The sequence below is a fragment of the Lasioglossum baleicum genome, chromosome 10 (assembly GCF_051020765.1).
Source record: "Lasioglossum baleicum chromosome 10, iyLasBale1, whole genome shotgun sequence".
Lineage (NCBI taxonomy): Eukaryota > Metazoa > Arthropoda > Insecta > Hymenoptera > Halictidae > Lasioglossum > Lasioglossum baleicum.
In genome coordinates this window covers 15,669,250-15,695,277 of record NC_134938.1, presented here as the reverse complement: position 1 = coordinate 15,695,277, position 26,028 = coordinate 15,669,250, and the positions used below count along the sequence as shown (strand labels likewise).

The window sequence follows — 26,028 nt, the reverse complement described above, 5'->3', positions numbered from 1 at the left end:
TCCTAATAATCCTATAATTCCTAATATTGACCTTGATGTATGTTGTCAAGGTCACTCTTGATTTCAAAATTTGTCTACGACCTCAGGATTTTGCAAGAGATCGATTTTTGTGAACACAACTTATGAAATCATTTTTTCGTTGAAATGATTTGGTAACCCACTAGTTTGAAGGAATATTGTATTCTCATATATGAAACACATTAAAAATAATCATAATGAAGTATTTGAACGTTTACTTAAAATCAGCGTGAAAAAATCTACGGAAAAGTACGTGTCGCATGTTAAAAAAAAATTTTTTCCGCGCGTGGTGTTCGAAAAACCACAATTTTCTTGAAATTGTGCAAGTTTAACGAATTCTTTCAAGGTTAAAAAACGTTCGTACCACAATCTCCATAATTATCCTATATTCTGCAAAGTTTCAGCTTTCATTTGAAAAAAATTTCATCGCTCTATCTCATTTCTATCGAAAGTTCTTTGATTTTGACACAGATTTCGTCGGTTTGACCCATAGACATCGTGAAAGGGGAAGATAAAGTGGAGAGACAAATCATACTTTTTAACAATACTGTGCTCCACCACCATACAACCAACACCACCATAACTCGATTCGACTCGACAAAAATGGAAAACATTTTCGTCTGCAAAGGATCGAATAAATTAGCCATCTTCCCGCACCAGATCAATTCATTTCAGCACCGAGAATATCAGAGACCGTTGATATCGAGGGTGCATGAATGGAAATCCTTATCTGGCGGTCCGAGTCCAAGTACATTCTCATCCCCTCACCCGGCGTTCGCCGCGTTGAAGACATTATCTCCGTTTCTGGAGCACGTTTTTGTTCCCGCGCCGCCAAAGTTATTGTGCTGTAGTCCACATACGTGACAATGGCGGGCCAACCTAGATACTATAGAGCAATATCTATGCTCACATATGTATGTAAACCGTCCGAAGCGAAGGTGAGCAACGCGGAGAAACGTCGTGCATTGTGAACGCCCCTACAAAAGCCGTTAGATGCAGCCGGAGACCTCCGGTTGCGCTTCGCGTGGAAGAACCAATCTCTGCTTGTCCTACGAGCGGGTCAGCGACTGAATGTCCACGTTGAATCGCTCTACGAGCTTTTCATTTCGCCCGGGGAATCATCGCCGGGGAGATCGCGTTGAATAGACCCGCCGTTGTTATTTCGAAAACATTCGCGGGTCACAGTTTTGATAATTTCGGAAGCGTTTTCGGGTTATACCATGCCAAATCGATCACTTTTTGCGGGCAGCATCGTCGATTTTGTTCTAAATGAAATATGTTGTAGTCCATGCGAAATTGGGGGGGGGGGGGTTTATGTCATCATTTTGCCGGTTTCGAATTTTTTTGGCATGGAATGACCCTTCGTTACATTTCGATACCAAAAAGGTTAATCGCTTTTTATGGGGAATAATGAGCTACAGTAAATCCTCTATCGGAGGATGCTCTATATGCGACGCGGAGAATCGCAGTCGCTGACACTGTTTAAAGGCCCGTGCGTCCTCACAATGTAACACCAATATAATATAATCTTTTTTATTATTACTTATTTTTTATGAAACTTTCGCCAAATAAATTTGTGGCATTCTTCTGATTAAAATGAGACCAAACACGATATACTTTCAACTGTATTTAGTGGTTTAATTGACGATGAACGTTTCGGGCGCGAGGAAAGACAGCGTATGGGAAAGAAAGAGACGCGGAGAGTCGCAGTCGCTCGGTCTTCGGAGCTCAAAAAAATAGTGTCCGTCTACGAACTTTGCAAACGAATCTCCCCGAGGCTTTCGCGACTATACAGGATTTACTGTACGTACTAAAAAATATGTAGTGCCATTTGAAAGAATGAAGGTGCCTTTCCGACCATTTTTTTTCTGGCTACCGGAAGTGCGAGAAAGATGGCGACGATTACATGGGACATATAATCTTGTGCAGCAGTGTTAGATCATTATATTCGTATACTTAGCGTTTTTCCGTTACGGTTCCAACGCGAGGATATATATTAAATGTATCGTACATTTTGACAAATTCGCAGGGGACGGTGGGAACAGCGTGAGGTTTTGATAAATGGTGGAATTTCGACCGAATAATGGAATCAACGTATAAATTGCGTGTGACTAATACACGGCTCGTTCGGTCACAATTCAAGGCAGAGCGGCGTGGAATATTGCACTGATTATGATTAACATCGATACCGCGCTGTTAAACATATATGCGTGACAGACACGATTTATACTTCTATTATGCGAAATCATTCACATGGCGGCCGTTATAAATCTTCCCGTGAATCATGGGGCTGGATTTTCGAGAATAAATCGCTTCGAATAATTCAGTGCTTGATGCGATTTAATGAACGTCAAATGTTATTCAGGTGTGCACGATTTGACTGGTGTAACACCCCCGAAAAGCAGTGGGTTGATTGAAAATTTTTAGAAAGAACTTTTTAAAGGGGATATCGGCATCATTCAGATTTTTCTTCGCAGTTTATCACTATTATTACTAGACTGCGGATTTTATGCATTTATGACAAAAATGGGTACGTACGATTTAAAACAGTGGTGGTATTAAAGATATTTAAGGTCATCAGTGTATTAGTTTTACCTTAATAAGATAATTAGAAAAAGAATGAAATTGTTATTTGACTCCTGTGTCTTGCAATCAATGCGAACATTTTTTATTTTGCATATAGATCCGCAATCTAAGTATTACCTCCTGTGTGACCTTGGATGACCTCGAGTATTTACTGTCAGTGAATTCCTAAGCAATCGAGCGGATAAGAATGTGCAATTCGACCCACCTTTACACAAAAAAATGAGTTTATGCTTTTTCATCGCAGTTGTCTTGAACAGGGTTGGGCAAAAATTTCATTTAAATAAAAATTTCATGTAAATAAATAAAAACAAAAATAAAAATGTTTAAATAGAAAAAGGGGGTTTAGAAGCCACTTGGAAAAAACCCCAGTTTATTCGAAATTTTAATTTAAATAAAATCTTTGCCCAGCTCTGGTCTTGAACGTCTTGAATTCGCAGCTTGCGAGCCGCAATTCAATAAATAACCTTCGTTATTGGCTAGAAAGGGGGTTATGATTGAAACACAGCTGAGCGCGCCGCCCGCACCCGTAAGTAGACCAGTAGCGTAATCGTCGACAACAGCATGCCATTAACGAATCGAAAAGAACGTTTCGATCAGAGCTGCACGCCGATTAAATTGCAGGCCCGACAAATGGGCAAACGTTTCGGGATCATTAGACAAACGTTCGGGGACGTTATTAATGTTGACGTGTCGGTGCGACGTAGAATAATTCGTCCGTCTCGTTCATCGAGAGAATCGTGCCTCCTCGTTTTTCCGCCGTGAAAAGCGTTCCCAAGTGTGATTCGTAACTATCGATCCTAGTGTCCCGCTCCAATTTCTCACGGTACACTGTTCCACGATCTGCATCATGGCGACGATGAATCTTGCTTAACCGAACTGATGGCCTGAACTATTAGCTAATATCCGAAAGAAAATCGGGCCTCAGCGTTGATTGCGAAATCAATTTTTTTTTTCGTCGAACAAAGCTACGATATTTCACAAATATTTACTGAACTTTTCTTTGCGTCAATTATCAAAAAATGATATGGAAACGAAAGTGTCCTCTTGCTAAAAGTAATTGTTTGTTTATCGACGATTATTTTATAATTTTTTAAAGTACAGTAGTACCTCGTTAATTAGTTTCAAGGGATCTCTCCAGTGATGAGGATAAAATGTTCACAGTTACGGTAGAGAGCTTTCCGACAGTTACGAATAAAAATTACATAGAAACAAAAATGTCGTGGTACATCCTCTTGGTACAATAGTTGACAGGTTAACGCATTATTTATCGACGATTATTTTTATAATTTTTTAAAGTACAGTAGTACCTCCTCAACTAGTTCCAAGGGATCTCTCCAGTGGTGGGAGTAAAATGTTCACAGTTACGGTAGAGAGGTCTGCGACAGTTACGAGTTAAAAATTATATGTATAGACACAAAAATGTCTTGGTACAACATCCTCTTGGTACAATAGTTGACAGGTTAACGCATTATTTATCGATGATTATTTCTATAATTTTTTAAAGTACAGTAGTACCTTGTTAACTAATTCCAAGGGGGGTCCCTCCAGTGGTGGGGACAATAAAATATTCGAGAGATCAATACCTTGACCAATATCAAAACCTCGAGCCTAACTCACTGTGAAGGTCGCGTCAAGGTCATAGTATACTAGCCTGTCGATCTCGTGTGTGGTTGCCAGAAATGTTTTATCCAAATATAGAAGAAGTAGTGAAAAAACTGCAATTATGTATATATGAGATAGGTTCAAAATATAGGAGTTCAAGTAAAAGAGGTACACAGCATATTTTAAACTTTTTTATTTAGAGAAAGATTTTTGAAAATTATAGCTATTCAAATATGATAAAGGAGATCAAGTTCAAATATAGAAGACTCGTATCAAATATAGAAGATCTGGCAACTCTAATCTCGTGTACCGTATTCTGCACATCATGGGAATAAAGGTAGAATAAAATGCACAATAGGCAAAAGTATTTCACCTTGAAATTCAAGGTCAAAGTCAATTTTCTGACAAACAGTTGTTTACACAATTTCTTCAAACATTTCTTCACACCCTGCACATTGCTCTATTTAAACTTTCTTTCGTCACTGTAAGGCCTAGATCAGGCAGTTCCAACTGGTAGCTCCGGAGCTATTCGAGGCACCTTCCCCGCTTAGATTCTTCCCCCACTCTTAGACTTCATTGTTATATAAATAGTAGTGCGAAGCTTTCCCACCACTGCCACCCAACTCACTAACTCTACGGCTGTACGTAGTAGTGGAAAGAGGTGCGATGGTGGGGACCTTGCAGTTCTCGGAGGGGAATAAGTTGGAACTCCCTGGCCTATACAGGGTGTCCCAAAATTCGTGAAAATCCCGAAAGGGGGTGATTCCTGAGACCACTTCAAGCGACATTTTCCTTTGCAAAAATTTTATCCGCGGCTTTGTTTAGGAGTTATTAACGAAAAACACGGACCAATCAGAGCGCGACCTAGACGCGAGTTGTCACAGTCGGCCAATAGACACTTGGCGCGCCGGGTCGACTGTGGCAACTCGCGTCTAGGTCGCGCTCTGATTGGTCCGTGTTTTTCGTTAATAACTCCTAAACAAAGCCGCGGATAACATTTTTGCAAAGGAAAATGTCGCTTGAAATGGTCTGAGGAACCACCCCCTTTCGGGATTTTCACGAATTTTGGGACACCCTGTATAGAGGGAATCTAATCGGATTCGGAATGCAGGTGTTCGATGACTGCTCCGACAATTCTGTCACGACGTTCTATATAGGCTATTGGATTTGGATAGTTTTGGTAATATTCTAGGTGTTGCCGAGCCGTCTCGACGGCAGACACGTTCAATATCCTGCTTGTCTTTGATCGCCTGTGATTTGGATACGAAGAGGAAAATGGCTCTCGTCTCCTCTAGCATGGAAGAAATAGAGGTCCCGTCGGGTCATATAGGAACGTTCCAACATACTTCTTGCGCGGCGAACGAAGAGTCGGATCTTTCGATTCTTCCTCCGACGGAGCGTGTTTCGAATATTAGAGCAATCTGTACGGTTCCACGTAGGATGGGCCAAGTTTCGGCAAAGCTGTTTTAATTTAATTAAACCTTTCAGCCAGACGAAACGAATACAGAGCCGAGGGGAAACGCCGTGAATGCAGAGAGAAAATGTTCCAGAAATATGAAACAAAATTATACGGGATGCATTGTGGCATTATTTCGATCGTATGCGAGGGGTTCGTACAAAAATGCTACCAACCGTAACGAAACAATGTGGTTAATTAATGATTGTGGCAAATGTCAGACCTATTTCCGAAACGTGCTTAATTAAATATTATCAATCAAAATACATATTTGTCAATATCTTTAAATAGACGGATCTTTAGGCAATATAAACATTTTTGGAATCAGATTTGAGAAACTGGGGTCGTTCAGACATTTTTAAAATAATTCTCATAAGATGAAAATGAAATATCTTCCAGACAAAAAAGTTAAACGGTACTCCATTAAAAAATAAAAAACGAAGTTGACCTTCATAGGATCTCGACGAGTCCACAAATTGAAAAAATATACGATTCCATTTAAAAAACAAAGTTGACCTTCGCGTGGCCTCTACGCGTCCACACATAAAATTTTTTAATGTAATCAACAGTTCAGGAGATATTCGACTGGATCGATTTAATTGGAACATCCTGTATTAATTGAAATTTATTGTTGATTGTATAAATTAGTCGATACAAGTCTTCGTATCAGCTTCCGAGCCAACTGTAGAACGAGAAGAAAATTCCCTGAAAAATTGTAAATAAATTGACAATAAATTGACAATAAATTCTGAAGAGCCACGCGCAACAAATTGTTAGTCCTGCACGAGAATCGCACGAGGTTCAGGAAAACGACGGGAATCGCAAAACTCTCTCGTATCGATCTCACTTTCGTCCCTTCGCTCGTCTCTTCTCTCTATGCTTTTGTGCGGGCTCTCCTCGCTCGGCAAACCCTCAAGGAGCCTCGGCATCGAGGAAACGCTCTCCATGATTTTCCGCGCGAGGTCTGACGTCACATCCGGCGGTTCATCGCTCACTGAAAACATGCTTGTGCGTCCCGTGGCTTCCAGGAGCACACGCGAAACGAAAAACTTGTGCGATACCCTCTAAATACTGCTATGAGATTTTCGACTTTCATACAATATCTTTTTATGGTAAAGTACCAATGCTTCCAAACCAAATTGTACCAATATAAATCATTTTTCTAACAAACCTTATTCCTTATATTGCTAAGGAGCAATAAAGATTCGAATAAACGAATCCGTCATTTTGAATGTTACTCATTGCTTAATTCATCTAATTGTGTTGGTTCTTCATTTTCTAGAGTGTTCTAGAAATGGAAGGTTCCTCAGATGATTCGAAGCAACATTTTCCTTTGCAAAAATGGCGTCCGCGGCTTCATTAAGGAGCTATTAACGAAAAACACGGACCAATCAGTGCGCGACCTAGGCGCGTGTTTTTCGTTAATAACTTCTTTACGAAGCCGCGGACGCCAGTTTGCAAAGGAAAATGTTGTTTCAAATGATCTCAGGAACCTTCTTCCAGATGTTGAAGGAATTTTGAGACATTCTGTATATTTAAGAATATTCTAGTATATTCTGGAATATTCTCTCTCTGGTACATTCTAGTACATTCTAATACATGATAGTACATTCTAATACATTATAGTACATTCTAGTACATTCTGGCACATTCTGGTACATTCTAGTACATTCTAGTACATTTTAGAACATTCTAGTACATTTTAGAACATTTCTAGTACATTCTGGTACATTCTAGTACACTCTAGTACATGTTAGAACATTTCTAGTATATTCTGGTACATTCTGGTACATTCTGGTACATTCTGGTACATTCTACTAGGCTGCAAATTATGAAATGCGAGTGTGAATCAAACGGTAGCACTTGAGAGTTGCCATTCAAAAATTCGCCATCATTTCCGCATCAACCCAACGCCTGCTGAAAGGAAACAAATGATGCAACCACGGAAGACTCCGCTCTTCGAAAAAGCAGGCAAATAATTTTTCCCAAGCTGTCACAAGCTCTGCTTATGGCTTTGTAAGTGCTTTCCCTATTTGCTCTCTGTATCCGCCGCGAAGGCACGGGATAACATCTAGACTGCACTACTGTAACAAGGTTCTCGGCGCAGGGATAATCGATCGTGAAGATGAGTCATCTCTCCTACGGGAATTTCAAAGGGATGCGGTTGATGGGGGTTGTTAAGGGTGGTAGTGAAAGAGAGAGAGATAAAACGGAAGGCGAACAGGGATAAGACCAAGTGACGCGAAACACCCCAAGGTTAAGTTGAGCGAGGCGGCACATTCTAAGGAAAATTTTCCCACCCCGTTAACAATTAACCTTTGTTATTTCGATGTCCTTGAAAAACCTCTCTTCCCCAACTTTCGATACCTCGTAAAAAAATCTATAAACCCAAATGCTGCAAACGACGAAATTCGTTTCAAGTTCAACCCCCGGTATGTTTCCATATTCTCCATATTCACTTACCCTTTCAACCCTTATGGCGGTACTGTTTCCAGGATTGCAAGGGTGCGGGATATTCGCCTGCTCATTTCTCGATGTAATACGAACACGGGGTTTTTCGGTAGTCGAAAACGCTAGATAAAAGATCGATCCAGGGCGTCGTCTCCCTCAAAACTCCTACGTTTTCGTTTACGAGGCGTAATTTGCATTATTCGGCGGAGTGGGGATTTGCATCATTCAGTGGAGTGGGGACGAGTCGGCGTGGGAACGCGTAGTGAAGTAGGGAGCGCTGGCGCGCGGAGTGGGGATCGCTGAACGCGATCACGTGCTACCGAGTGTCGCGCGACAAGGTGTGACTTTGTTTTTTAATATTTCATTGTCATCCAGTTCTGAGCTACGTTTAAAGTTTCAAGTCTCTAGCTCATCGGAAAGTGGTTTAAAATTCAATTACAAGATTTGATGCATACAACAACAATAACAACAACTCGGCAAGAAAATATAAGCGTGGTAAAAATAGGACTTTTGAGGGAGATAGCGCTCTAGATCGATCTTTCATCTAGCGTGTTTGATTACTGAAAAAATTTGACGCATAGAACAACAACGACAACCCGGCAAGCTATTGAAGCGTGGTAAAAAATAGGACTTTTGAGGGAGATAGCGCCCTAGATCGATCTTTCATCTAGCGTGTTTGATTGCTAAAAAACCACGTGTTTGTATTATCGAGAAATGAGAAGGCGAATCCTGCCCCTTGCAATCCTGGAAAAAGGAGTCTACCCGCTTATGTTGTTGCAATCGGAGGGCTCGGAAGCCAATCGCGGTGAGCCGTTGGGACGAGCGGCGGCGTTATCTCCACTCCGATGCAGATTCATTTGCGGATAATCGAGGAGACACTCTAATCTCACTTCGAGAGGAAGTTATCATCGGCGGAACGTACGAGGGAGGTGAACGGAGTAATAATTGGGTCGAAAACGAATAGTAAGCGCCGGGTAATGGCGAAGGAATGAAAATGCACCGGGGAAACGCGCGATAGAGTACTTGAGGAAGCCTTCCGGCTACCGGTTGCCTCGAGCTATTTCCGGAAATCAGCGCCGGGGCGCCTACATTCAAATTTTCGTTACTTCGTTGTGTATTTTATTCTCCCTTTCACGGGATCGATCGATGGAGAGGATAGGGGAGTATGCGGCTCACGACGCGTACTTCAACAATTGAATCCCGAAGTTCAGTCTATTATGCTCGTTTCAATGGAAGCTTGTTTCCGTGTTTTCCCTTGATTTTTCTCTTCGTGTGATATCGACAGTTTTTTGTTATCAGTCCATATCAGGTTTCGTACGCGAAGTGGGCGATCAAATTATTACGAACGAGTGGACAGATATTATCGGTAAACGTTTTCATTTGTTTACCGATAATCTGTTGCCTTTAGCATAAACATATTGACTGGCGAACAATCGTCTCCCCCAAAAATACCACAACATCAAGGTAATTTCATCATTGTCTCATCGTTTCACGTGAAGGTAATTATTACGGGTAAACTTTACTTTACCGGACACGGAATTGGTACCTTTCTCCGACGAATTATGATGTATTTGATATGTAATCCAGTAGATTTGTACCCGGAGAACCTGGAGATCGAAGTTTCGATCCTCTAGGATCAATGGTTCAGGAGTTATGCTTGCTTAAAGTTGAGCATTTTTGACAGGTAAGGGCCTGTCAAAAACACTGCAGATTGCTCAACTTTAATCGACCATAACTCCTCAACTATTGATCCTAGAGGTTCGAAACCTCGATCTGCATCCGCGCCGGATAAAAGTCTACTGGATTACATACCAAATACGTCATAATTCGACAAATTCAACATATTTTGAGTCCGGTAAAGCCATTATTAATACAAAATATCAATAAGAAGAACGCATAAGACTACTGGTATTAAACGACCGGCTAATGGAACAATTACTCTAAGTGATACATATTGTATTTAGACACTTACAAGATTGTTAATCTAGAGTCCGTCCACGGCATGTTCGTAGAATGTCAGTCAATATTTATTTTGGAACGAAAACATGATTCTAAAAATGCTCGTCGAGCTGTACGTAAAGCTGCGATAAAATTGTCGGCGGAAGGCAACCCATCTCGTGAAATTGCTTCGACATTATCCATCGAGGAAGGTACAGTGGATGATAACTATAATTAGAAGATATCGTGCACGGTCCGAAGTATAAGATTGCCTGTGAAGTGGAAGACCCCGAAAGACCGGAAAAAGAATCGATGGTATTGCAAAACGAAAATCATTCGTGGACTCGAAGCAATCAGCTTTCGGTATCGCAATTGCACAAAGAAACCATTGCTGATCTTACAGGATGGTACTGTACCAACACACCACTCGATGTAGTTCGTTATTCCCCATCAAAACTCCTCGAGTGGAGGGCAAGTGAAAGTAAATTTCAATTTTTTCAATAGTGCAGTAAAACCTCTATAATCGCAAAAGCCTCGGGGAGGTTCGTTTGCAGAGTTCGTAGACGGACACTATTTTTTTCAGCTTCAAAGACCGCGCGACTGTGACTCTCCGCGTCTCTTTCTTCCCCAAACGCTGTCCTTCCTTGCGCCCGAAACGTTCATCGTCAATTAAACCACTAACAATTGAAATTATATCGTGTTTGGTCTTATTTTAATCCGAAAAATGCCAGAAACAAGTTACTGAAAGTCGCATAAAAAAATAAGCAATAATAAAGAAGGTTAAATATTGGTGTTACATTGTGAGGACGCACGGGCCTTTGAACTGTGCCGGCGACTGTGGTTCGCACCGACATACCCGAGCCGAGATCAGATTACTACAGTGAAGGGGATATTTTCTTTGCGTTTATCGTGTACGGCCTTTTTGCGACTATAGAGGATTTACTGTACTGTAATATACCAAAAACCACTAGAATATAGTAAAATAGGCTGATCCACAATCCCATTGAGAGCGCAGTGGCTTCTATTACGATCTATCGACTTACCGTCACCGAAGTCGCCGTAATCAGAGAATTTCGTGAGTAATCAGAGCCAATCGAACCGCACCGCGCCGTCTTAATTACACTGGCAACTGTGCATTTTCGATAGCTCTCGTGGTTGCGCAGCTCTCCTCCCTTTCTTTCCCGCTCGTTAAAGCATCCGCGGAACACTTCGGGCATGAATCCCGTGGCTGCAACGGAGAAGGATGAAGAGGGGAGAAAAAAAAAGAGAAAGAGGCCCGCTCTCGAGTCCTTACCAGAGTCACACGAAAGAGAACCGCACGCTGGGAGGAGGCGTCGGGATGAATAGCGTCGTTTCCCCTGGGATTATGTTCGTGTCCTACTCCAGAATTCGGGGGGAGAACCCGCCACCCCGACGAGGCAATCGGGACCCGCTGAAAAATACTCTCCGGCCGAATATTAAAACCTACCTCGGGTATATTTGTGCGCCCGATGTCTTCGATCGTCACGTCTTATTCGGACGCCTTCTGGCAAGCGTCGCTCGCACGGAAACGCGAAACAAAGCGTAACCTAAAAACCCATGGAAGAAAAGGCCGTGGAAATTGTCCGCACAACATGGATTCTGCATACAGGGTATCACGAAATCATATCGCGACTACAATATCGGGATTCTGTAGCTCTGGATCGGTGGAGATCTGTTAAAAAACTTGGTTTGACGTTGACCCATTTTCTCAAGGTCAAATATTTTTCTTAATGGCGTCGCACAGTGCTCGTCGCGAGGAACAAAAGTCTCGGAGGAAACGTGGGTCTTGAGTCAACCGTTCTCTTAGAAAACGACATTGAAGTTGCCTAAACTATTTTATTGCATATATCCACAGGGTGGTCCAAGATATAATTCTGGATCAATTGATGTCTAATTATATAGTACCGTAAATAATTACCTTATATTGCTAATTTTAATTTGTTTTCTTGCTAATTTTAACCTTTAACTACCCGCGCTGGTGTAAAAAGTACACCAATACAATAATATATATACTGTTCAGAGCACGAGAGAAAACTAGCGGGAGGGGAACGGGGCAAGAGGAACGCAAAGGCAATCTTCTTAACTCCTTCTCTGCCCGCTAGTTTTCCCTCGTGCTCCGCACAGTACTCGGTCACACAGTGATACATGTGGTGTACTGAATACACCGCGCGGATAGTTACGTGAAAATTCACGGCGCGGGTAGTTAAAGGTTAATTCTAATTTTAATTTTTTTGTTCGATGATCTCTTGCCATCTTTCTGGTAGCTTCACAATTCTGCGCTCATAAAACTTCTGGTCCTTATCGGCGAGAAACTGATCAAAGTCCGATTTTAGGTCATCATCATTAGTGAAAGTTCATTGCTTGGACAAAAAAATTGGGTTTTATTTCACTTTAAAATACCGAGATTACTTTACTTTCTTGAATATCTATGAGTCCCCATTCAAGTTCATCTGGAAAACTTGTTCTGTTGAATTTATATATGAGAGTTTGATGGTGCCAACTGGCAATACATCATGTTTTCAATCTCATCAAACGCGATGTTGAAGAAGATGATTCTTTTCTGATTGTAAGCGAATTCTTTTACGGGCGTGCCCTGATAATCATCAAAATCGGATACCTGCCGTAGGTTCCGCTCTCCCAAAGCTACGTGACCCACCAACGAGTGTCTGTTGGGGGTGGTTCTGAAGAGATTCATGAATTATGTAGACAGATCTGCGTGTAGGAGGAGCCTCTACACGCCGGTCGCACTATCTACAGCCGAACGCTTCTGGACTGTCGGCAGAATGTTGTTTACCGGGCATGGATTTGATGGATGAATCCGCGCCGCTCGAAAGGGGGATGACACTCTATCCACTTTATCAACCCCGTATAGTCGTCATGTCATCCTCATTCACCGAGCTTTTCGTATTATTCGCGACCGAGCACGGTTATTTGCACACGTGGAGGATTCCTTCTCCAAGAGGACCATTAGCAACGATCGAATCACTTTTCTTGATAGATCGAACCGGCTGAAAATGGAGAAGAACATTGTATCAACGTTTCGTCGCTTTTGCATTAACAGTCTAACTTGTCTGTCACGATAGCAATGAAGAATCAGTTCACTGTGAATGCACAGAATCACCATTTTGATTTAAAAATACAAATTTTTATTCTTTATATTGTGCAGTCGGTCTAAAGTCAGTGGCGGCTCAAGTCAAGTGGAGGCCCCAAGCGGTAAAAATTGCGGGGCCCTCAAACTCAAGTTGGAAATAGAAGCTACAAGAAAACTCTCTACTCTACCGGACTCAAAATTTGTGCCTTTCTCCTATAAATTATGATGTATTTGGTCGTATATTTGGATGCGTGAAGTTTCGATGCTGTGGAATCAATGGTTCACGAGTTATGCTTGCTTAAAGTTGAACGATTTGCAGAGTTTTTGACAGGTAAAACACTGCGGATTGCTCAACTTTAAGCAAGCATAACTCCTGAACCATTGATCCTACAGGATCGAAACTTCGATCTACAGATCCCGGGGTACAAATCTACTGGATTACATACCAAGTACATTATAATTTACAGGAGAAAGGCACAAATTTTGAGTCCGGTAAAGTAAAGTTTACCCAAGAAACTTAATGAAAAATTTCATACAGCTAATTATATTTTTCAATTGTATTATTTATGCAAAATCAAAAGTGTCTGCACCAGTGAGCCTGGCCAGACGACGCGTGCGCTCGGACATCGACAGGAACTTTCATACAACGTCAGAAAACGCGGGGCGGCTGACTGAGCGCCGCGCCGCACAGTGGGTAAATACCTAACTCGATTCAAAATCAAAGAACTTTTGATAGAAATGAGGTAGAGCGATGAATTTTTTTTTAAATTAAAGCTGAAACTTTGTAGAATATGACTAGATTTGAAATCAGCGTGACAAAATCTACGGGAAATGATGTATAGCATGTTAAAGAAAAATTTTTTCCGCCCGTGGTAATGGAGAAACCACATTTTCTTGAAATTCTACAAGTTTAACGAATTGTCTCATGGTTAAAAACCGTTCGTACCATATTCTACAAAGTTTCAGCTTTAATTTAAAAAAAAAATTCATCGCTCTACCTCATTTCTGTCGAAAGCTCTTTGATTTTGAATCGAGTTAGGTGAAATTTACCCACTGTGCGGCGCGCCGCGCCGGGTTCAGTCGAGCGAAAGGCGATATCTTGTAACCGGTGGCAGATTCACGGTCGCAAAAACTGCAGGCTCGTGACACGAGCTAGGGCGCGTGAACTCGTCTTCACGCATCACGGTACCCGCTGCGTAAATTCGCTGCGCGCGCGCGTGTACTGCTCACGCATACTGGCGTGCATGATTCAGGGCGATGCGATGGGGCATAAAAAGGTTACGCCACACGGGAACACGTGGCGGCACTGGCCACTTTTTACGCTTCCGCATAGGAAGTGTCAGACTTGTTACAGAAACATATGGGCCCATATGCTAGCCCGCCGAAAATTCATTTTTTTTTCCTTCTTTGCCCGTATTGCCCGGGCACGATCGACGCGGGAACAACGGGCAATTTGTCAGCCTGGCACGCATAGCCGAAGGTTATTACTAGACAGAGTTGGGTAAAAGTTTAAGCAACGATTGACGAATACATTTCTACTTCAATCGTTAATCGCAATTAATAATTAAACTTCTACTTTAGTCGTTGATTGCGGTTCACGATTACATTCTTTTCAATTGTAGTCGTCTCAATTTGATTGATTAATGACACTGTCCAACAAATTTCAACTTTTTTTATGTTCGCTAATTACTGTTGGGTCCTTCTCATAGAGTTTTTTGCGCTGATTCCGAATCTGTTTTTAATTTTTCTCATATACGCGCCGTTTTTGAGGAACATCGCTTTGAAAAAAAAAACATATTTTTCAACTTTAAACAAATATTGTGATGTTATTATAAGAGATATTGAATTGTTGTTTGCAGCAGAAGATTCTGTAGACTTTCCCGAATACAGTGATATCCAATATTAATACATTATGATTGTTTAAACATGTTTAGACAATGATTAAAGGCGGAGAGACACCACTTTTGCACCAATTTTTGAGGATATTTTTCAATTTATCTCAAAAAATAAGGATCCAGCGGAAAATCGAACTATACCACGCGATAGAGCAGACGAAAAACACGACTGTGCCAACACGCGTCTAGGTCGCGCTCTGATTGGTCCTTGTCTTTTTCGTTAATAACTCCTTAACAAAGCCGCGGACGCCATTTTTGCAAAGGAAAGTCTTGCTTCAAATGATCCCAGGAACCTCCCATTTCCGGATGTTGAGGGAATTTTGAGACACCCTGTATTTTTGATAGACCGTGTGGCGATTAATTTCAGCTTTCGATGATTTCTTGTTTTAATCAACATTTGACGATTTACTTCATCAATCAATTGAATCAATCGTCGATTTTTTTAACCGTTCACATTAATCAATCAATCTTGGTTAAATTTTTAATCGATTAATGCCCAACTCTGCCTAGTACGGATAGCCGAAGGTTAAAATAAAATAAAGGCAAAATAAAAATTGTCTGCATCGATTACAATCCAAAGGAACCAAATAAAAAATTCTTTCTTGTTTTAATCATGTTATTAAGCTGAAACTAATACACCGATGTTCCTAAATCTTTTTAATATGTGCACTGCTTTAAATTGTACGTTTTTATTTTTGTCATAAATGCATAAAATTCGCGGTCTAGTTATTACAATGCAAATTAAGCGATCGAAGGCTGTAAGCCATGCCGTCTGATTGGTCAGCTACCGCGGCGCTAATGGTTTCTCAATATTCATGCAAGATGGATGAACCCTTACCGGTTGTGTAAGAGTGTAAACGATAAGTACTTATAATAGGTGCATTGGAGAGTTTTGTACACAGAAAAAGCTGAAAGAGTTGCATGCATATTTAGTTTGTTTTTAATCATTCTTTTTTGATAAATTTTAATAATTCAAATTACTGGTGTTGGTGTTAACACTAATACAACAACGTTTCGAAATTACTGGTTTGACTGCATTTGATCCACTCATTTTTGTTAAAACTGCATAAAATTCGCAGTCCATGATAATTATTTACTAATCAACTTTAATCAACGTCAAACTCAAAGGTAGATGAAAACAGACATATTCTTATAAAAAAAAAACAAATACTTTATCTTAGAAACACTTTGGTTATACAATGTTATCAAACTTAATCTACTTATACGCTATTAAAGGTTCGCAACAGTATCATTTCTAACAATGTTTACTTGAAGAATCGATGAAGTCATTTGACACAGTACTACCGAATAATTCTTGAACGAAAATGTGACTCAACTTTACGTCTACGAATTAGGTTTCTCCACAAGTGGCTGGAGCAGTCTATCGTATAATCTTCTTACTCCGAGGACATCCCGAATAAACCTGCGGACACGTCCACCAATTTACATCTTCATCAATCTCTGTAAACCGCGCGCATAGGTGTACATCATTCAAAGAGGTTTACCATAATCTTCGGTAACAGACGCCCATTATTGCCTTTATCGATTACCTTATGATACGTCGAGCCACCTTGTGCATTCCAACACACAAACGTGGCTCCCGTCGATATCCATTGCAAACGTTCCTGGCGCAAAATCAATACGCTTCAATTTTAATGTTTATCTGGGATGATTAATTTTACCAATCGAGTGACATTGCTTTATTCCGATATGTGAGTGTCGTTTGGGTGTTCGGTAGTGATAGGGGGCCGATGAGTCTCTTATTCTTCAATCGCCGCTGTATAGTAGACTCCAGAGCAGGGTTGCCATATGCGAGTCTCGCCAGGTCCCTTACCCTTCCGCCCCTCGCCCAGCTTGTCTGCTGAGTCCGCCCCACTCTTCCCACTAACATTGACGCGTACCACGTGGAGTAAACTAAGTTAGCGGTACGCGTCAGTGTTAGTGAGAAGAGTGGGGCGGACTCAGCAGACAAGCTGGGCGAGGAGCGGAAGCGTAAGGGGCCTGGCGAGAGTAGAATATGGCAACCCTGCTTCAGAGTCGTCAGATGAGAGGAGGGCGCACGCATTAAGGGGAAACGCGTTATGTGACCGGGCAGATGAGGATGCGTGGGGTCCAGTGTCGTAGAAGGGGAAGGTAGAGTGGAGGGAGGACTCTGGTGTGTCGCTCAGAATCGCCATATTAATATTTAAGATTAATATAAGAGCTGTGTCCCCACTCTACTATCGGTGGGACCAGAATCCCCCACAGTCTACTATAGGTGGGACCCAGAGTCCCCCTCACTCTACTATGAATGGGACCAGAGTCTTCGTCCCACTCTTTACTGGATGGGACCAGAGTCCTCCCCCCACAGTCTACTATAGGTTGGACCAGAACCCCCCACAGTATATTATAGGTGGGACCAGAACCCCCCACAGTATATTATAGGTGGGACCAGAATCCCCCTCACTCTACTATGAATGGGACCAGAGTCTTCCTCCCACTCTTTACTGGATGGGACCAGAGTTCTCCCCCCACAGTCTACTATAGGTGGGACCAGAATCCCCCTCGCTCTACTATGGGTGGGACCAGAGTCCTCTCTCTACTCTACAATCCCCTTCTCCCACGCTATTCCCACAAGCTTCCGCCAGGGCCGGCCGTTGACATCTCACTTTTGCGCCTCCAGCACAGCTGCATATGGCGGAAATAGCTGACAGTTGTGCTCGTAGCTGACAGCTCGTAATCCCTCGTACTGGGGCCTTGATAATTTTAATTTCGTCATGACAGTCAGAGCTTCTTCACCAGATAAAGTTTTTTCTTTGTGCCCACGTTTCTTCTTCGTCGAGCCTGATGCTGCACTAGGAGGGGTCCATAACACATCGTCCTCTTTTTCTGGAATCGATGTTTTCTCGAACACAAGTGGCGCTTCCAGCCAGTTGTGGAAAGATTTAAGAAATGTGGGTTGGGATCTGTGGGCTTTCGACCACTTGCCTCTGAATTGGTAAATCAATCTGCGAAGCCTTTCTTTGTCCTGTTTCGGTAATCTGTAACAGCTTCGAAATTTCTTGGCTAATAGATCCTCGATACGTTGGAGTATATCGTTGATCTGGTTGTGTAGATCACTCCTTATTGAAAGGAACAACTCCTTCCTGGACATTTGCACGAGTTCGACGCTGTCGGGGACTGAAACAAAGAAGCGTGTATAATGTATACTGCTGAGCATAATTGTTCAATGTTTAAAGTTTAGAACTTACAACTTTAGAGTAGAAGGGGGACAGAAATAACAATGCGGAAGTTATAGAAAATTATACAAAAATTGTTGTTACTCGAGTTACTTCGGGTAGGTCCCCAGTGTCAGCCCAGGGCCCCAAAATTAACGCTCCACCGCTGCTATTCACTCGCCTTCTGTCTCTAATACTGGGCCTTACCCAAATTAACTCGAGTACCAAACATTTTTGTATAATTCAATGTTTCTTAAATTTTCAATTTAACAGATTACCGACCGGTGATTATTACATAATTTTGAAAAATCTACGATACATGGCTAAACACTTTTTAATGGAACCTTTAATAGCAACAGCAATTTTCTTTGAGAATTAACAAGTCACCCTCAATAACGTTATCTAATGGTTTCATTTAAGGATGTTCTGGAGGTATATAAAGACGCAACAAAATTTTGGAAAATTTGACAAGATATAATTCTTACTAAATTAATGTAATTACCAAAGTTTGGGTTCGATTCACTCCATCGTTTAAGAATTATAGCAACTTAAAGTTCGCACATTTTAACACATCTTATGGAGAATTCATGAAATTCCACTTCAAACCCTATTTAAACCTTGAAAAAACGCAACTAGAAACTTCAGTTTTTTTTATCTGTAGTAAAAATTATGTAATTAATTATGTTCAAAATTTATTAGGATTCACTAAACAGTTGCAGAGCAAAAAAAATTATAAACTATTACAAGACGTCAAATTTATCGTGTTGTCTCTCACTAGCATGGAAACGCGACAAGTGTAGACCACTGAATATAGCTACAGAGGGTACAGTATTCCAAATATACTCATAAATGGCTTTCATTGCCATGTATTGATGGATTTCAAATTTCTTGTACTTTTGTCTCCCATTGTACCTCCAGAACATCCTTAAGATTGCAATGTAAAAGAAAATTTCTATGCTTTCTTTTGATACAGCACGATTATTGAAAGTCCTATTAATAGCCTTCCGGTAGGTAAAGTGTTAAGTTGTTTTTATTTTCGTCAATTTGACAGGGGCCCTTGGCTGCAGCCCGCCTAGATCCGCCCCTGAGAAATAGAGTCGGAAAACAAAAGAGATCAGGGAGAAAGACCGATACATCATAGACATATAGAGATAGACTGCGCCGTCTTATGGGCGAGTTGAAGCCCACAATGGCGGCGCGCGGTACAAAGAGTGAGAGAGAGGGCATTAGCCGGGGTCCATAGCGCTCTCTTTCTATATGATGTGTCGACACATCAATTAGAAAGAGAGCGCTATGGACCCCGGCTAATGCTCTCTCTCTCTCGCACGCCGCCATTGTGGACTTCAGCGCTTCGTTCAGGCCGCGCAGTCTATCTCTATATGTCTATGCGATACATATACAGAAAACCTCGAGGCTGACATGACAAAGAAACTAGCAGACAAAGAAACTTATGCATATACCCAGTGTTACAAAAATTGCCAACAGAATTACAGTGACACTTCGGGGCAACTTCTGTTGATTCTTTGTAGGTTATAATGTAAACTAATGGTGTGTACAATCAGCGATGACTAGACTGCGGATTTTATGCATTAATAAGAAAAATTGTTGTGTACAATTTAAAGTAGATATATCTAAAAAAATTTAAGAACATCAACATGTTAATTCCAGTTTAATAAAATAATTAAAAGAAGAAAGAAATTTGTATTTAGCTTCTATGTCTTGGAATCGATGCATATATTTTTTATTTTGCATAAAGATCCGCAGTCTAGTAATGATATATGGGACGTCTTTTTCCCATATAAAAAGTTCGCTAAAATGGTGTATGTACTTTGATCAGCCCGTATAATTTTGAAAAATTTGTTATAATTTGATTTTGAAAAATGAACGTATACCACGTGTATGCCAGTCAAATATTAATAATAATTTACCAGAAATTCGTAGCATGCTCGTCTCGTGCTAGACTCTCCCAGTACTTTCCCGCCAATAATAATGCCCCACTACTTTCCCCGCAATATACATCGATACGTTACTGCTTTTTCCACTGCTGTCCCATATCTCATCACTACGTGCATGTACATACAAGGCCCGTGCCTAAAATCGTCAAAATCATAACCTAGCTTTCCAAAATTAATAGTAATTCACCATTGTTCATGCATAAATATGATTAATTTACCTTCAGCGTCAACGTCCATATTGTAAAATAAAATTCGGTACAATTTATAATACAAAGTGTTCACTGCTGTAAACTTTTCTCACTCAACAGTTTACGTTACACAGCTGCTACCTCAACGAAGGTCACTTTCAGACTGAATTTACCAGTCAGGTAGAAGGGACAGGCGACAGGCCCTCTCCCGCCATACAATAGTCTAACTCACAGTGCAGCCAACCCGAGTATACAAGACCCTTGATTTGAAAGTTCATTTTAGTTCATTTTCTTGAATTTTGCCTACGTCTTCCAGAAAATCGATCACCTTGCGGCCCAATCACATGCAGCGATGGCGTGAATTGCTACTGTGGGGGATCTAAATATGAGAGAGAGGAGGAAAAAGGAAGGAGAGCGTTTCGTCCTAGGCCCGCTAGAGGACTCATCAGTAAGGCTATCTAGCGGGCCCTGCCTTAGACGGTTGGGATGTCGGAAGGCGGTTGAGGACTGTATATATACAAATCATTGAGGAACCGAGTACTTGCGGGAAAGGTCTTTCGACTCCTGTCCCTCTTGTGGCATATGTAGGAAGTTGCCGCTACATTACCCCCCTGCCAGTGTATAACGATAATCTTGACGAGTTCCCTTTGTCAGAATCCGAGGAGGACGATGGGATTGCTTGCAGGTCGTTGCCCACTCGATTGATGCGTGTCGAGTTTTTTTTGAGAAGCGCGCGTTTTTTTAGCTCGAACTGTAAATACTCATCATGGCGAGCTAGTGAGTCGCGCTCGTGCCTATCGAGCCGTAGATGCTGCTGTCCTAGCATGGCCGCTCGAAGAGGACGTGGATTCGGTCGCTGATCCTCCGTGAGTCCGTCGTGATCTGCTGACGTCGGTCGTCTGCGACAGATCGACGGGTCGCCACACTAGGAGAGGGATTACGTATTCTCGGCCGGTTTGCAGTAGAATCTCCATCCTCCTTGATGTTGTTGTTGGGCTCCTGGTTGTTGTCGTCCGTTTTTCCTCCGGTCGGTCTCCGTCTTGCGTTTCTGTTCTGCGTCGGGGTCACCAATGTGGAGGATCTAAATATGAGAGAGAGGAGGAAAAAGGAAGGAGAGCGTTTCGTCCTAGGCCCGCTAGAGGACTCATCAGTAAGGCTATCTAGCGGGCCCTGCCTTAGACGGTTGGGATGTCGGAAGGCGGTTGAGGACTGTATATATACAAATCATTGAGGAACCGAGTACTTGCGGGAAAGGTCTTTCGACTCCTGTCCCTCTTGTGGCATATGTAGGAAGTTGCCGCTACACTACTTTCGCGCGGTGACTTTCGTGATCGCTTCTGATTGGCGGAGAGCACAACTGTTCTTCGCGCAAGGCACAGAGCCATAACCTCTACAATATTTTACATCATTTGCACTCGTAGCTATATTTCCATTTTTTATGAGATTTTAAATTTGGTGGATATAAAATTGATGTAATACCTTACGAAGTACTTAAATGTTCAGTAATTGATTAGTAGACTGCGGATTTTCATGCAATTTTCATGCAATTTTCAATTTTTCTAGACGAATTTTAAGAAGGAGGAAGTAAATGGAATCTTATTTTCCGTGGCAGAGTAGCCTTTTTACATCTGTGAAATGAATTAAAATCGTACTAAATTCTGTCTTATCTTATATTTTAGCATTTTTTGAAAATTTTCGTGTGGTGCAACAATGTTGAGAAATATAAAAACCGCTTTTTTTCTTACTAGAAGAAATAAATGTAACTTAGTACAAACGCCGAAAAAAGTGGTTTTTACTTTTTTTCAACATTGTTGCACCACTCGCAAAAATCTGAAAAAAATCGAGCATAATACTTTTGATGATATCTCATTGTGCTAAATTAATTCTGAAGTGGTACGAGACCTACGATACAATAACATTCATTTTCTTCTGTTTAATGTACCAAATGAGGAAAAATAGACGATGCGCTATGATCTTTTTGTCCCGGAGTGTAGAATCGATAGACCCATTTTCCCTATAAGGGTGTAAGGTGTAACCTAGAGCGCAACAGGGCCGATTCGTATTCCAAGTATCGAAACTGGCTCCGTGCATTTTCCTTTGCCCTTTTCTGGGCGCTCGCATCGATTGCGCCGCCTTTTCCCCTTTTCCCTCTCTCCTTCCCTGTTATTTCGCAGGACACCATTCCGTTCGAAATATGCGTGGCATATACGACGGCATAACAGTGGAAGCAGGACAACGCGACGCAAACAGAAGCGGCAGAACGACCGAGGAAGTCGAAGTGGAACCTGAGAATTTCAATTTCCATCCTTGAACAGGCGAGCCTGGTTCCTTCGGCTCACTCACCCTCTCTGCATTCTTCCGCAACTCTCGATGCACTCTTGTAAGCTTCGAGCGTGTTTCTCCGTCGGCAAACATCGCCTTTAATTTCCGGCGATATGAGCGCTCGTGCTTCTCCCGATTGAAATGTATCGCCTGATTTCGAACGCAGCGTCGAGCATTATTCGAAAATAGTTTTATTTGAATCGGAGAAAGGAATAAATTAATTATTCGGTGTTCGTTTGGGAGAGATCTTATTCGTTATTTGGCATTCATCATTTCTTATTTGAGTTATTAATTAATTAATTTATTTATTTATTTATTTATTGAAGTTATTTGTTATTTGGATATTATCTAGATAAAAAGCAAAAATAATTATTTGTTATTTGAGCAAGTCTAAAAATGAATTATTTAACATAATAAAGTTAATTGTTATTTACAAATACAATTTAGAATTCATCATTTCTTATTTGAGTTATTGATTTATTTATTTATTTCTTTATTGAAGTTGTGTGTTATTTGGATATTATTTAAATAGAAAGCAAAAATAATTATTTGTTATTTGAGCAAGTCTCTAAATGAATTATTTAAAATAATAAAGTTAATTGTTATTTACAAATACAATTGGGAATTCATCATTTCTTATTTGAGTTATTGATTTATTTATTTATTTCTTTATTGAAGTTATTTGTTATTTGGATATAATTTAGATAAAAAGCAAAAATAATTATTTGTTATTTGAGCAAGTCTCTAAATGAATTATTTAAAATAATAAAGTTGATTGTTATTTACAAATACAATTTAAGCCGTTATTTGTATTGACAAATTATTCGATTAGATATTTAGTATTAACAATACTAAATTATTATTCATTATTCGTAGATAAAAGCTACAATTTATTTGTATTACATTTTTCGAGTTAAAATTTATTTATTTGATTGGCTTCACTCGCGAATAACAATTAATTGAATTTACTCGTTGTCCTGATTTGCCGGAATTTTTGATTTATCAACTAAATTGTTTAAATCTGGAATGTTTCCCGCAGGTAAAAATAAAAACAGAGATCGAATTAAACAGTTATCTCTTGTTTCGAAAAAATTCTGTTCGGACTTCTACGTTTCATTCAAGAAGGTATATGCTCTTGTGGAAGTTTTATAGAAAGGAACGTTATTCTTAGGAACTTTTTAAAAAGTGTTCTTACGCGAAGCAGATATTTTAGAATCTGAAAAGTTTTTATATTTTACAAGTTCTATTCGAACGAAAATTAATGCTTTCGTAACTTTTTCTTTATCCTTTCCCATCGGAACTTATAATATAAGGACTTTTCTTCGAAAAGTCCACGACTTCTTGAATCTCTGCTTCCATTATCATCTACAATTTTCTAATAAATGTTTATTCATCTTTTTGAATAAGTTATTATTGAACAGATCCAATATTTTCATAGATACATAATTATTGAACAGATCCAATATTTTCCTAGATATTTTTGAACAGATCCAATATTTTCATAGGTATTATTGAACAGATCCAATATTTTCATAGATATTATATATATATATTCCGTATTTTCATATTCATATTTCATATTCATATTCCATATTCATATTCCATATTCATTATCCATATTCCTATTCCATATTCATTATCCAATATTTTCGTAGATATTATTGGACAGTTTCGTGTCCTGTTTATGTGAAATTGGGTAAACCAATTATGGCGTACAACTTGATACCAATATTAAGAAGGCCATACAAAGTAGATGTATCGATTTACGTAGGCTAACATATTATACGTGCAACAGGAAGGAAGCGCTCGAGCCTTTCTTGTGTAAATATAAGCCTTCTGATTGGACATGGATTTTTCTGTTACGTGACACGATGATTGAAAAGACCTCGTGGAGGACGTGTCTCTTTGTTATATTATGTAAAACAGTAAACATACAGGGATCGCTTCAAAGAACGTTTCCGTTTAGTGGCAGAAAGTCGATTACCTTTAATCCATCAAACCTTACGACATGTTTGAAGTTTGCTGTTCAAGAATTTCATCATTTTTTAATCTAATAAAACGCCGCAATCTATCATTTCTTTTTTATCTGACCTCCGTCCCTGAAAAAAATCTAATTATATCTTCGACAATAAATAATTCTAGTGGACATTTAAAATGTCACTTTTACTGGGTGAAATGTGCAAACATATTTTATATACTATATATAAAAGCATTGTTTGAAAAACATTGTTAAATCATGCTTTGTAAATAACGTACGGATATAAAAGCATAAACTTAGTATTTCATTTTTTAAAATTCGGTTTCGAAGCCAAAAATTCCGAAAAAATTCATGGATGTGCATTCTAATAGCTAAAAGATGCCTGATTTTTTTCAGAATTTTCAATTGAAGAGGGTGAGAGAAATTACAGGAAAACCTGACCTTCAAAGAAGGTTACTACCCCACGCGTCGACATATGCGGTTAAAAATTGGCAGAAAATATTTTCTCTGTACAAGCTATCGAATGGCCTGTTGCAAATTCAATTCGGTCTTGCACTTTAACCCTCCGGTCACTTCATCGAATAACTTCCCCCGGTTGCCGTAAATTCATAGCGTTCAGAGCCTAATCTCTTCAGACAGTCATGGATTACGAATAAAGGAGGATTAGGGCGCCATTCCTCGGCATACACCGCGAAGATGAATTAAGTAACAGCTTCGAATCAATGAAGATAAGTCGTGTTGCAATTTAAAAATCACCCGGCGGAGCCTAATTGAAAGAAGACCATCAATTCTCCTCGGGGCGAGATTAAACAGCGGAGGATTGATGTTCAATGGCTGTACGCGTATCTAGCGGCCATTATTAATTCCGTATTAATCGATCCGGCCAGTTCCTCCGAATCCGATGTAAAGCAGCTTCGACGCCTGTGGTTTCGGAGAAGTCGGAGCAACACGTTGATTTTCGGCCGCAGGCTGCTTCGATCCTGGTTAACGATTACCCTGAAGTTCTTCGGGTTGTCCCAGTGTCGCCACAACGAGGAAATCGAGGGGAATACAGTTTACTCCCTCTCCGATGACCAGATTAATACGTGACCGTTGTTTTATGCGTCAAATCTTGTAATCGAATTTTAAACCACTTCCCGATGAGCTAGAGACTTGAAACTTTAAACGTAGCTCAGATCTGGATGACAATACAATATTAAAAAACAAATTTAAAAAAGAACTGTGCGTTTCAGGAGAAAAAAAAATGTTAATATTAACCGTCACACCTCGTCGCGCGACGCTCGGTAGTACATCACGTTCAGCGATCCCCACTCCGCGCGCCAGCGCTTCC

At 40.5% G+C, this 26,028-nt stretch overlaps 2 protein-coding genes and 1 long non-coding RNA gene across 8 annotated transcripts in view; 2 read left to right on the top strand and 1 right to left on the bottom strand.

Annotated features, from left to right (window-relative positions):
* The window catches only part of LOC143213078 (uncharacterized), an 832,749-nt gene that overhangs the window by 236,715 nt on the left and 570,006 nt on the right, over nucleotides 1-26,028 (top strand). The window lies entirely within an intron of this gene.
* Nucleotides 1-26,028, top strand: part of LOC143213088 (uncharacterized) — a 150,110-nt gene that overhangs the window by 61,678 nt on the left and 62,404 nt on the right. The gene's annotated exons all lie outside the window — the stretch shown is intronic.
* On the bottom strand, nucleotides 17,037-21,725 carry LOC143213085 (uncharacterized). The gene is made up of 2 exons (XM_076432612.1): nucleotides 20,429-21,725; nucleotides 17,037-18,217 (listed from the first exon to the last, which is right to left on the bottom strand). The coding sequence occupies exons 1-2, from the start codon at nucleotides 20,445-20,447 to the stop codon at nucleotides 17,703-17,705; spliced, it is 534 nt and encodes a 177-aa protein (XP_076288727.1). The 5' UTR covers nucleotides 20,448-21,725; the 3' UTR covers nucleotides 17,037-17,702.